This window comes from Ranitomeya variabilis, chromosome 1, assembly GCF_051348905.1.
Source record: "Ranitomeya variabilis isolate aRanVar5 chromosome 1, aRanVar5.hap1, whole genome shotgun sequence".
Classification (NCBI taxonomy): Eukaryota; Metazoa; Chordata; class Amphibia; order Anura; family Dendrobatidae; genus Ranitomeya; species Ranitomeya variabilis.
In genome coordinates, this window is record NC_135232.1 from 819,209,174 (window position 1) to 819,221,779 (window position 12,606).

The 12,606-nt window shown below is 41.8% G+C and overlaps 1 protein-coding gene across 13 annotated transcripts; it reads right to left on the reverse strand.

The window, feature by feature from the left end:
• Positions 1–1,095: 1,095 nt before the first annotated feature.
• Positions 1,096–9,601, reverse strand: METTL18 (methyltransferase 18, RPL3 N3(tau)-histidine). 13 transcript variants are annotated; one of them, XM_077274849.1, is made up of 4 exons: positions 9,227–9,501; positions 8,974–9,002; positions 6,291–6,401; positions 1,096–3,042 (listed from the first exon to the last, which is right to left on the reverse strand). In XM_077274849.1, the coding sequence occupies exon 4, from the start codon at positions 2,966–2,968 to the stop codon at positions 1,991–1,993; it is 978 nt and encodes a 325-aa protein (XP_077130964.1). In that variant the 5' UTR covers positions 2,969–3,042; positions 6,291–6,401; positions 8,974–9,002; positions 9,227–9,501; the 3' UTR covers positions 1,096–1,990. The 13 variants fall into 13 exon arrangements, with proteins under 13 accessions (XP_077130964.1, XP_077130950.1, XP_077130956.1 ...); XM_077274841.1 differs by having other exon boundaries at positions 1,785–3,042; positions 8,909–9,002; positions 9,227–9,481; XM_077274894.1 differs by lacking the exon at positions 9,227–9,501 and adding an exon at positions 9,557–9,601 and having other exon boundaries at positions 1,850–3,042.
• Between the last annotated feature and the right edge of the window lie 3,005 nt (positions 9,602–12,606).

Here is a 12,606-nt window from a genome sequence, read left to right on the forward strand (position 1 = left end):
GGTTTTTTTGGGGGGTTTGCTTTTGAAGCTCAACTCCAGCATGATAGATGCCATATAAAATGTCACAGCGCCAAAAAAAAAGGCTGTATTACATTGGCAGGCAAATTTGCACACGTCAGATGGACGGCAATTTTTTTTTTTTTAACAATTTCTTTTTTGGGGGTTTGAGGCCCTACTATAGCACGCTAAATGGAGTATAAAATTTCACTGCTTCAATAAAAAAAAAAAAAAAAAAGGCTACATTACAGTGCCAAGCAAATCTGAACACCTCAGACGGATGTAGACTGAAGTATAAATATAGCAATTTGATTTTTTTTTTTTTTTTTAACAATTTCTTTTTTTTTTTTTTGGGGGGGGGGGGAGTTTTCAGGCACAACTGTAGCATGCTAAGTGGAGTATAAAATGCCAAAGTATTACAATGCCCAGAAAATGTGCCCACTTGAAACGGACATATGAGACTGCAGCATCAATATGCTATTGAGATCCAGCCAAGTCTAGTTGTATGCTTTTGATGTACAACCTCCGCAGTAAAAATGGTGTAAAATATTTCTCTGCTCAGAACAATTTGCAGGATTAAGAGCAAAAAGATTATTAGCCCTGAGAAGAGGCTTTGGTATCAGTTGCAGACTGCAGCAGAAAGGACGTACAATTCACTCTATCCTGTCCTACACTCTCTCCCTAAGTGCAGCTAACAGCAGTATTAATATGTATTATAATTAGCACTAAGAAGAGGTGTTCCCTGGCTAATACGCAGCTACAATTCTGTCCCTCTCTTATCAGCATCTCTCCCTGTGTCCAGGGTACGGTATGCTGAGCATAGCATCACGGCTTTTATATAGACCTGATGACGCTATGCGGTAAGTCAATCACAGTAATGACACAACCAAGATGGCTACGGCACCACAGTGACTGTCAGGCAATCCCCACTTTCATTGGCTGCCTATAAACGCTCCAAAACATGAGGGAGTGGACCTGAGCTCCCGATCGAACATTCAAAAAATACTCACCGAGTAATGAGCAACCTGAGCACACTGATGCTCGAGTGAGTCACGAGTAGTGACGAGCACGCTCGCTCATCACTATAATTAAGCTTTTGTCGCCTCCCTACAGGGTTCCTAGCTGTATCTGACAGCCAGAGACCCAACCTGCTAGATTAAGGAGCTTTAACCCAGCGTTATAGCTGTACAATAAGACAAGGTTAAAGGGGTTGTCCACTATTTGGACAACCTCTTCTCAATCACCATAGCTCCCCAATGTAAAACAATAGCAAGTATACTCACCTCCGTTGGCTGCTCTCTTGGGACTAGCATGAAATTGTTAAGTCATTCGAGCTCTGCAGCTAATCAACAGCCACTTCCTACAGTGAGATGTTAGAGGCCGCTGATTGTCACATGAGCCTTGCAGCCAATGTCATGCAAGCCCCGGAGAGCAGGCTCCGACATTGCTCAACTGGCGCTTGCCCTGCAACAGACACCAGACTGCTATTATGTTACATGGGGGAACAATGGTGATTGAAAAGGATTTGTCAGAGTAGAATCAACCCCTGTAAAGTCTACAATGAATCAACTTAAATTTATGGCGCCTGGCTATTATCAAATTAAAGAGGTTCAAACTGCACAAACGCTACAAATTGTGCTCCATGGATCCATTCATTTTCATCTTTGAGTTTGGCAGCCAGACAAGCTGCAGTTAGGTTAAGGGTGAGGTCTGACATTGTGGATGCATTTCAGAAAACTGCAATGGCAACACGTAAACCCAGGAGGATGCAACTCACGATGCAAATTAAAAAACTAACAAAACAACGAGGTAAATTATACAATATCATTTGCACAATTAAAAACATCGTTTTGTTAACAAGTAATGTTTAATACTAACAATGGATGTAAAAAATCATACTAGTAACATAATTCAATTATCAATCTTTCCTTATAATAAAAGAGTATAATTTTTAATATACTGTCAAATTTTTTAAACATAATACAAATATTGGCTACGACTTCTGTTTAAAGACCAAACTGAGAAGAATTCTCTGAAGCCCATCATCAAGGACTTTTAAAGTATGGATATTAAACAGTTTACGCTCTATAATAAAAGTCTCAAAAAGATGAACGCCCCCTCCAACTCCAAAGTAATGGGATTTGCTTGCCAGGTAAACAATTCCGTTGTTGGCCAATAAATTCTGAAAGACCTCATGCAACGCACTGTAGTAAGTCGGATTATATACGGTCTCGGATGTTAGAATAATGTCATATTTCATAGGAGGTTCTTGATTTTGCATCAGTTGAGTAAAATGAGACCACTCTCCAGAGAAGAAGCGACACTTGTTCAGCAGTCCAGCCTTCACATCAGATTTTTTTGTTCTTTTCCTACTAGATACACCATCAATATTCTGTGCTAAATTGTCACTATCGCAGTTTAACAGCACGTTGGGAATGGTTATTTCTTCTATTACAGTGCTGTTGTAGTCTTGAAAATGAACAACGTTGGCTTTTTGTTTCAAGGAGAATATTCCTAACAATCCAGCTCCGCAACCAAGATCCAAAACACTTTTCCCTTCAAAGTTAACATCCTCATCTTCAAAATATCTTATAAGGTCAAATGTGCACTCCCAAATTTTCATTCCCCCTTCATATACACCAGAAATCAGGTCAGAGTTAGATGTAATGCATTTGTTCACTATGTCTTCTCTATGCACGTCTGAATTGGACAGTGTCATTTCTACAACAGAGACATTTACAAATTGCAGGCCCAAGCTGCTCTCAACAACAGTGTCTTCTAGTACGCTGGAAACATCTTTAGGTATGTGGTGCTCAGTAGCTGGTTTGCAGGATAAGGTTTCAGCTGCACAATTAGCACTGTGGTTTACACATGATCTATTAATGTCATGAGACTCCTCTGGATGGCTTAGTTCACATTCATCAGGACTGCCTTCTGGCTCTTCAATATTGAAATTAAATTGAAATGACATTGTACTAGATAATATAGGCAAGAAGATATCCAAATAAAATTTACGTAATCCTTAGATTTCTGTCATTTGCTGGACTACGAAAAATAGAAAAGCATGAATGCAAATATTCATTTTGCAAGAAAAAAAACAAACAAACAACTATTGTAAATCATTTTCAAAACAAATCTAAAATCGAATGCCAACTTTATCTTAATTTTAACAAATCGGTTGGGAACTTGATTTTTTTGACACTTACTAATACATACCATAAATGATAAGCCGTGTTCACACATTGTGGCTGCTAAAGCACTCTCTCTCAGCACAATACTGAACTGAGGATTCTGGTTAGAACTGAAGCTACCACTGTATTTTCTCTGTGTCCCACTCCTTGACCTCCTCAACACCTTTCTGAAGCTTCCACTCGGCCGTGATGTTAGCTCTTTTTTTGGAAGCACCGTTACTTAGAATTGCATATTCTGTGTTGAAGAGAACTTGTTACCAAGTTTGGCTGATATGAGATGTGCCCACTGCCTTTCAGGGCTTATCTACAGCATTCTATAATATCTGACCTGCAAGGGAAGAAAAATAACTTATACTCACCTGCGGTCCGGTCCGATGGGTGTCGCAGGTCCTGGTCCGTCGCCTTCCATCTTCTTGGGATGCCAGCCTCCTGCTTGTTTCATGTGGAGGACGCGTCCCCACAGGCTCCCCGGCATCACGCTCCTGCGCAGGCATACTTATCTTCCCTGTTGAGGGCAGGGCAAAGTACTGCAGTGTCCAGACGCCAGGAAAGGTCACAGAGGCCCTGCGCACTGCAGGAATTTGCTCTGCCCGCAAAAGGGAAGATAAGTACGCCTGCGCAGGAGCGTGATGCCGGAGAGTCTGAAGCAAGCAGGAGGGCGGCGTCACAAGAAGATGGGAGGCACCGGACCCAGACCTGCGACACCCATCGGACCGAACCACCCCCAGGTGAGTATAATAAAACTTATTTTTCTTCTCTTGCAGGTCGGATCGGGGGCTTAGATTGCTGTAGATAAGCTCTGAAAGGTGATGGCTGTAACTCGTATCGGCCAAACCTGGTGACAGGTTCCCTTTAAGATCACAATTTGTAAAACCAAAGAAATAGGTCAACACACTTGTTGGTATAAGTGCAATCTGGAGGTGTACATTCACACTGTGGCTGTTAACTGACAGGAAAGGAACAATGAGCAAATACTCTACAATAAGTAAATTAGTAAGAGTACATGTAAATAGTATAAGGTATTTTATTGACACTACTTTGATCAATAAAGCCTAAAAGCCATCCCACTGCGACAAGGTATTCCCAATCAGGATGGTCCATAACTAGTAACTCACCTCGCTATGTGCAAGCAGGTCTCAAAATAGAAAAATACAAGGAACTAAAGCAAAACCAAAAGGGTTTGGCACATAGCGAGGTGAAATACTAGAGTTAGGGACCATTTTAATTGGGTGCTTCTTGTTGCATTGCGATGGCTTTTATGTTTTGTTTTTAAATCAAAATAAATAATGACAACCAAGTACCCTATGTTACTTACATGTCCTATTACTATTTATTTACTTGCTTACTGCAGAGTGTTTGATCATTGTCTTTATCCTAGGTAAGATCACATTCGTGTTGAAGAGAAATTGCATCCCGTCCTACTGTTCATGGGGAGATATGCTGCTAAACGAAACTATACTAACGCCGGAATCTGCTACCGGCTCTAGCGGTGCCACGCTGAAGGACGACAAGTGATGATATCATGACCGCCTGATAGGCTGTAGGGTCAGAAGACTGGTGGTAGGGACTAAAGTTGAGCGAATTTGATCAGGTCCCTGCTTATTCGGCAAGTCTGTGTGTTGGGCTCTCCATGCATGTGCCGTGACAGTAACACAGCCGTGGCACATGCAGCTGTGGCACTGAACAGCTGATCAGCCGCTGCGCTCCAGGTATCCGGGTTCCCTCTGCAGCTTATTCGGTAAGCGCTATAGCTTGCCGAATAAGCAGGGACCCAATCAAATTCGATCATCTCTAGTAGGGAAGTCATAGCTTCCGTTCTGGCAGAGAAAGTCGAAATACTGGAATGGGGAGTTAATTGTTCGGAGGAAGGTTAGCTTATTTTATCAGCATGGCTCCTCAATGTATTTATTTTTTTTTTTTATTATTTATTTTTTTTTAAAGAAAGCCAGAAATCTTTATATGTGGTGGTCCACTACTTGGACAACCCCTCCTCAATCACTGTATCCCCCCCAACTCCCCACCAAGTAAAATAACACGTATATTCACCTCCGGTGTCAGCACTGGCAATCCTGGGGCTCGAGAAACATATTTGATGCGATCCCAGCGGAATATCAATGACCGCTTCATTGTCCCCTCCTTTGGACATAAAAGACATCTGGAGGCAGTAAGAAAGCAGCTAGAATGCATTTCCTCCAGATGTCAGTTTCATCTGAAGAAGGAGACAACTGTTTGGCTGCAGGGATCGCATGACAATGTCATGTGAGCCCCAGGGGAACCATTGTCCATACCATTGGAATGGTGCAACTGTACCAAAGGAGAGTATAGGTGTTATTTTACTTTGGGGGAAACAAAGCGATTGAGAAGGAGTTGTCAGAGTAGTGGACAAGATAAAGGAGATGCATTTTTTCTAGGGGCAAAATATACTGTGCATTGTGATTTACAGTGGCATCAGGAAAAGTGTCTAAATAATCTAAAGAGTATCTGTCTCTAACATTTTGCTACCGAATCTGAGTGCAACATGATGTAAGGGCAAAAGCCTTTATTCCAGTGATGTATCACTTATTGGGCTGCTTGCTGTAGTTTTAAAATCACAGTTTTCTCTGCTGCAGATCTACCAGCTCTGAACTGTGTATAACCCTGCCCATTCCAATGATTGGCAGCTTTCTGTGTACACTATTGATAGGCAGAAAACTGCCAATCAGTGGTGTGGGCAGGTATAAAGTAAGATCATGAACATGGAGGACGACATGACAACAGGTTTACCAGACATCAAGTGAGAATCTTCAGCTGATAAAACAGTATTGTCACCCAAACTACAGCAAGCAGCACAGTAAGTGACATAATTGGAATCAGAGTCTCTGTCTCTACGTCCTGCCAATCTCAGATTAGGTGGCAAAAACTTGGTAACAGATTCCATTAAAGCAAATTGTTTATGGTTCAATGAAAAAAAAAAAAAAAAAAAAAAAAAAAAAAAAAAAAAGACTCTCGCGCTTGCCATCTGTATCTGACAATGTGACAATGATTCCTGCCCGGAAACGGTGCACAGAGTAAACTCTTCACCATATGTAAAGTCAAGAAAAAAAAAAAATCCACGACACTCACCCTTGTACAGGCAGGTCACATTAGGTCATCATAAAGTGCTTTACAGATATCAGACAAAATTAATGAGTTCGGCACACTGACAATTGTCCTCAGACGCTTTCTCAAAGCCTCCTGGCAAGAAAAATAACCAAATTTAATGATACATGTGGCAGTTTAATACATTTGACACAATATGCACTGCTTTTTCACCCATCACGTTAAATATGTATAAAATACACCATAAATTTAGGACCATGTATTCCATTGTTAGGTATAACAAACAGAATTCTAGTATATTGGGGGAGAAATATGAAAAACCAGTGTGAATGAAAAGTGGTTTATGTTCAAGGCAGTCATTTCTAAAGAACTCGTCACGTTGGATAACGCTGTTAATCTGCTGGTTAACAGCATGAAGATGCCCAACCACAGGAGTGAAAACACGGCTTTCGGGAGAAAATTCATTATCCTCCCAGCAGCCGCCGGCTTTCAATCATACAGGTGTGGCGGCACAATTATAGTCACTGCACTGAGAGCAGAGGCTGTAAGCAAGCCCCTGAATTTTGACTGACAGCTGCCTCTGCCCCACGAACTGTCAAAGATCCAGGTTGTGATAACAGTCAGCAGTCAACGTGCTGTTAACAGCGACTGTAGCTGGCATGCCAGTATGACTGAAAGCTGGCAGTTCTTAGGAGGAATAAAGTTGGTTTTCTCCCAAAAACCATGCTTTCTGTAAGATGACCGGGTACATTTCTAACACACAGATTAACCCTCTATCTGCAGGTTAAAGGGAACCTGTCACCACCCCCCCCCCCCAGGCATTTTTAATTAAGGCCTTGTTCACACGATCCTTTTTTCTCTGCGTATTTTTCAGGTCCTGATTTGTCAAAACCGCAGTGCAAAACCTGCGGTGGTTTTCACTGCGGTTTTCAGTCCTTTTTCTTCTGCAGATTCCACTGCGGGTTTCCAGCTGCATTTTCCTATTGGTGCAGGTGGAAACCCGCTGCGGAATCCGCAGAAAGAATTGACATGGTACTTCTTTTTTTCCACAGAAAATCAGCGCGGATTTTCCAGCGGAAAAAAGGAACGTGGGAACAGCGGTTTTTTTTTTTCCATTGGGTAACATTGTACTGTACCCTGCATGGAAAAAGGATGCGGATCCGCAGCTGCAAATCCGCTGCGGATCCGCAGCAAAAACCGCATCGTGTGAACATAGCCTAAAAGAGCCACCTTGTGCAGCAGTAATGCTGCATTCTGACAAGGTGGCTCTTTTAGTTCTGGGTGCTGTAACTGCCGAAATAATCAGTTTTGTAATTTGTCCTAAATACCTTTTCTTCAGTCAAGGAGGCAGGCCTTTCCCCCCCTGCTGCAGACGTAACACAGCCGTCACTCAAATCTTCTTGGCGCCGCGCCGCCTCCTCACCGCTGTTTTGAAATCTGCCGGCGCCTGCGCTCTTTTCTCCTGCCTTGAGCAGACGCAGTGAGCGCTGCCCGTCCTCTGTCCTCATATGCAGTCTAGCTGACTACGCCTGCACGACCGCCCTGCCTGTGAATCCCTGCCCCGCAGTGTCTTCTGATTTATTCACATTGCGGGGCTGGGATTCACAGGCAGGGCGGCCGCACAGGCGCAGTCAGCTAGACTGCATATTAGGACGGACGGGCAGCGCTCACTGCGCCTGCTCAAGGCAGGAGAAAAGAGCGCAGGTGCCGGCAGATTTCAAAACAGCGGTGAGGAGGCGGCGCGGAACCAAGAAGATTTGAGTGACGGCTGTGTGGCTTCTGAAGCAGGATGGGGGAAGGCCTGCCTCCTTGACTGAAGAAAAAGGTATTTAGGACAAATTACAAAACTGATTATTTCGGCAGTTACAGCACCCAGAACTAAAAGAGCCACCTTGACAGAATGCAGCATTAGTGCTGCACAAGGTGGCTCTTTTAGTTAATAACGCCTGGGGGGGTGACAGGTTCCCTTTAATGGCGTTTTCCGACACACCTTAAAGAGCCATTTAAAAAATAAAAGCAGCCGCCATGACATCTCTTTTTGCACTAGTTATCCTTCCAGGCACACAAGTGTCACCAACACATGACGTGCTTTGGTCGGATTAACACAGCCATTCTGTACAGTGCAGACGCAGGATGTGTGTATAGTCAGCTTCTGAATTTTAACGAATGCCATCATAGCTAGCTTCGATTGCAACAATTACGGTAAACCTCACAAATGCCGCTGGGAAGTGTCAACAAGAGCATTTTCATTGCCTCAGCATGGTGGCTGTCTATACTAATGGCCGCATGACATGATCGCAGGGCGACGGTGGGCTTATATAGCAGCTCAGGTCTGCATGTTAAAATTCCTATGAAGCCCAACTTGTAAGCCACAAATATAAATAGCAAAATAGAAAAAAAAAAAAAAGTATTCGCAGACAAAAAAAAAAAAAAGTAAATTAATTTGTATTCTACAAAGGTGCATAAGGGGAAAAAAAAAAAAAAAAAAAAAAAAAAAAAAAAAAAAAAGCTGAATTCCAGGATTTCCATACTTTGCTCAAAGAATGCAATAACACATTTACCAGAAACAGTATAAAAAAACTACAATGGCAAAAATTATTATTATTTTTTTTTTATGAACGACTAAATAATGAAACACAAACCTCTTACGTTTGGCATCGTGGTGATCATACCGATGTGGGGAGTCGGGTTTCCAGATTATTCTTACCTTACAATGAGTGCCACAATTTCCTTGCACTTGGGATTGTTCCAGTATGTTATATGGTAAAGTTTAAGGTGACCATGGAAAAAAAAATATAAAAAATAAATAAATGTGTCTCTTACAAAAAAAGGGAGGTACATACAAAAGGACAAAAAAAAAAAAAAGAGTCCTTAAAGGGTTAAAGTCTCTAAAAAGAATCATATAATTCAGCTAGTTCTCTCCATTCTTTGGCATTTTCCCTCCAAGCATTAATCATTACCTGGACCTTGTAGTTCCACACACCTTTTCTCACAGCCTGGGATGGTATAAACAGAGCTGCCCATGTGTCAGCCGCCCACCCTGAGCTGCAGCTGCACACTGGGCTCTGCCTACAAAAGTGTGGGCAGACTGTCTCCCATTCTACAGCCCTGGCTGCCAGCCTCCCTGCACTGCTGACAGGGGCTACACATTAAGGGGTCTTATTCTGAGCAGCATAGAGGACGCTCCCCTCCTGCAGCCTGCACACGAGGTCTGCACAGGAAACACTCCCCTCACAGCATGGCCCCGCCCACCCTGCGTCCCAGCAAATCACCAGTCTATAAGCACTGACCTATAGCAGTTCGTTTCTCATGTAAGTGGATAGCACAACAAGTGTGATTGGTTTTCGTCCGGAGTGCAGCTTATATAATACACCCGGAAGTAAAACTATTTAGTGTCGTCTCCTCACACTGAGAGGAAGTTGTAGAGGGAAAAGAGCTAATAGCAGAGCTAGGAAAGTGTTAGTAGACTCGGTAACGTGAGGAATAGGCAGTGAGTTCAGGCGTAGAAATCCATGTTAGGTCCGCGCCATTTTATGCCCCCCCCTGCCCAGAATGTTCTAAAATGGTGGCTGTGCTTGTGGTGCGCTATCTTCAGTCAGCGTCCTCGACATGTACCATTGTCTCCTGCTGCCGTAGATGGGACTTACTAAAAAGAATGAATATAAGGAGTCAATAAGATTGAACATAATAACTTTTAGGTCCAAAGAGATGGAGAAGTAATATATTAACTATAGTATTTATATTATATTCCCGGAGCCTGATAGGTGGGGAATGACCATGAACTATGTGTAGAGAATAGAGGAATGATCGCATATCCCGTATAAACAGGTGTATACTGTATTACCTGAGCCTCTTAGGTGGGGAATGACCATGAAATATGTGTAGATAATAGAGGAATGAACACATATCCCATATAAACAGGTGTATTTTATATTCCCTGAGTCTGATAGGGAATGAACATGAAATATGTGTAGAGAATGGGAGAATGAACACATATCCCATATAAACAGGTGTATACTATATTCCCTGTGCCTGATAGGTGGGGAATGAACATGGAATATATGTAGAGAATAGGAGAATGAAGACATATCCCATATAAACAGGTGTATATTATATTATCTGAGCCTGATAGGTGGGGAATTAAGATTAAATATATGTAGAGAATAGGAGAATGAACACATCCCATATAAACAGGTGTATACTGTATTACCTGAGCCTCTTAGGTGGGGAATGACCATGAAATATATGTAGAGAATAGGAGAATGAACATATATCCCATATAAACAGGTGTATATTATATTCCCTGAGCCTGATAGGTAGGGAATGAACATGATATTTACGTAGATAATAGAGGAATGAACACGTATCCCATATAAACAGGTGTATATTATATTCCCTGAGCCTGATAGGTGGGGAATGAACATGAAATATACGTAGATAACAGAGAAATGAACACATATCCCATATAAACAGGTGTATACTGTATTACCTGAGCCTGATAGGTGGGGAATGAAGATGAAATATATGTAGAGAATAGGAGAATGAACACATCCCATATAAACAGGTGTATACTGTATTACCTGAGCCTGTTAGGTGGGGAATAAACATGAAATATATGTAGAGAATAGCTGAATGAACATATATCCCATATAAACAGGTGTATATTATATTACCTGAGCCTGATAGGGGGAATGAACATGACATTTACGTAGATAATAGAGGAATGAACACATATCCCATATAAACAGGTGTATATTATATTCCCCGAGCCTGATAGATGGAGAATGAACATGAGATACATGTAGTAATAAAGAAATGAACACATATCTCATATAAACAGGTGTATGTTATATTCCCTGAGCCTGATAGGTGGGAAATGAACATGAAATATATGTCGAGAATAGGAGAATGAACACATATCCCATATAAACAGATGTATACTATATTCCCTGAGCCTGATAGGTGGGGAATGAACATGAAATATACGTAGATAATAGAGGAATGAACACATATCCCATATAAACAGGTGTATATTATATTACCTGAGCTTGATAAGTGGGGAATTAAGATGAAATATATGTAGAGAATAGGAGAATGAACACATCCCATATAAACAGGTGTCTATTATATTCCCTGTGCCTTATAGGTGGGGAATGAACATGAAATGTACAGTGCCTTTCAAAAGTATTCGGCCACCTGGAACTTTTCAACCTTTTCCCACATATCATGCTTCAAACATAAAGATACCAAATGTCATTTTTTTGTGAAGAATCAACAAGTGGAACACAATTGTGAAGTTGAACGAAATTTATTGCTTATTTTAAATTTTTGTGGAAATTCAAAAACTGAAAAGTGGGGCGTGCAATATTATTCAGCCCCTTTAACTTAATACTTTGTTGCGCCACCTTTTGTTGCAACTACAGCTGCAAGGGGTATGTCTCTATCAGTTTTGTACACCGAGAGACTGGGCAAGAATTTCATTCTTCCTTGGCAAACAGCTCGGTGAGGTTTGATGCAGATCATTTGTGAACAGCAGTTTTCAGCTCTTTCCACAGATTCTCGATTGGATTGAGGTCTGGACTTTGACTTGGCCATTCTAACACCTGGATACATTTATTTGTGAACCATTCCATTGTAGATTTTGCTTTATGTTTTGGATCATTGTCTTGTTGGAAGACAAATCTCCGTCCCTCTCTCAGCTCTTTTGCAGACTCCAACAGGTTTTCTTCAAGAATGGTCCTGTATTTGGCTCCATCCATCTTCTCATCAATTTTAACCATCTTCCCTGTCCCTGCTGAAGAAAAGCAGGCCCAAGCCATGATGCTGCCACCACCATGTTTGACAGTGGGGATGGTGTGTTCAGGGTGATGAGCTGTGTTGCCTTTACACCAAACATATAGTTTGGCATTGTGGCCAAAAAGTTCGATTTTGGTTTCATCTGACCAGAGCACCTTCTTCCACATGTTTAGTGTGTCTCCCCGGTGGCTTGTTGCAAACTTTAAAGAACACTTCTTATGGATATCTTTGAGAAATGGCTTTCTTCTTGCCACTCTTCCATAAAGGCCAGATTTGTGCAGTGTATGACTGATTGTTTTCCTATGGACATACTGTCCCACCTCAGCTGTAGATCTCTGCCGTTCATCCAGAGTGATCATGGGCCTCTTGTCTGCATCTCTGATCAGTCTTCTCCTTGTTTGAGATGAAAGTTTAGAGGGACGGCAGGGTCTTGTTAGATTTGCAGTGGTATGATACGCCTTCCATTTCAATATGATCGCTTGCACAGTCCTCCTTGGGATGTTTAAAGTTTTGGAAATAATTTTGTATCCAAATCCAGCTTTAA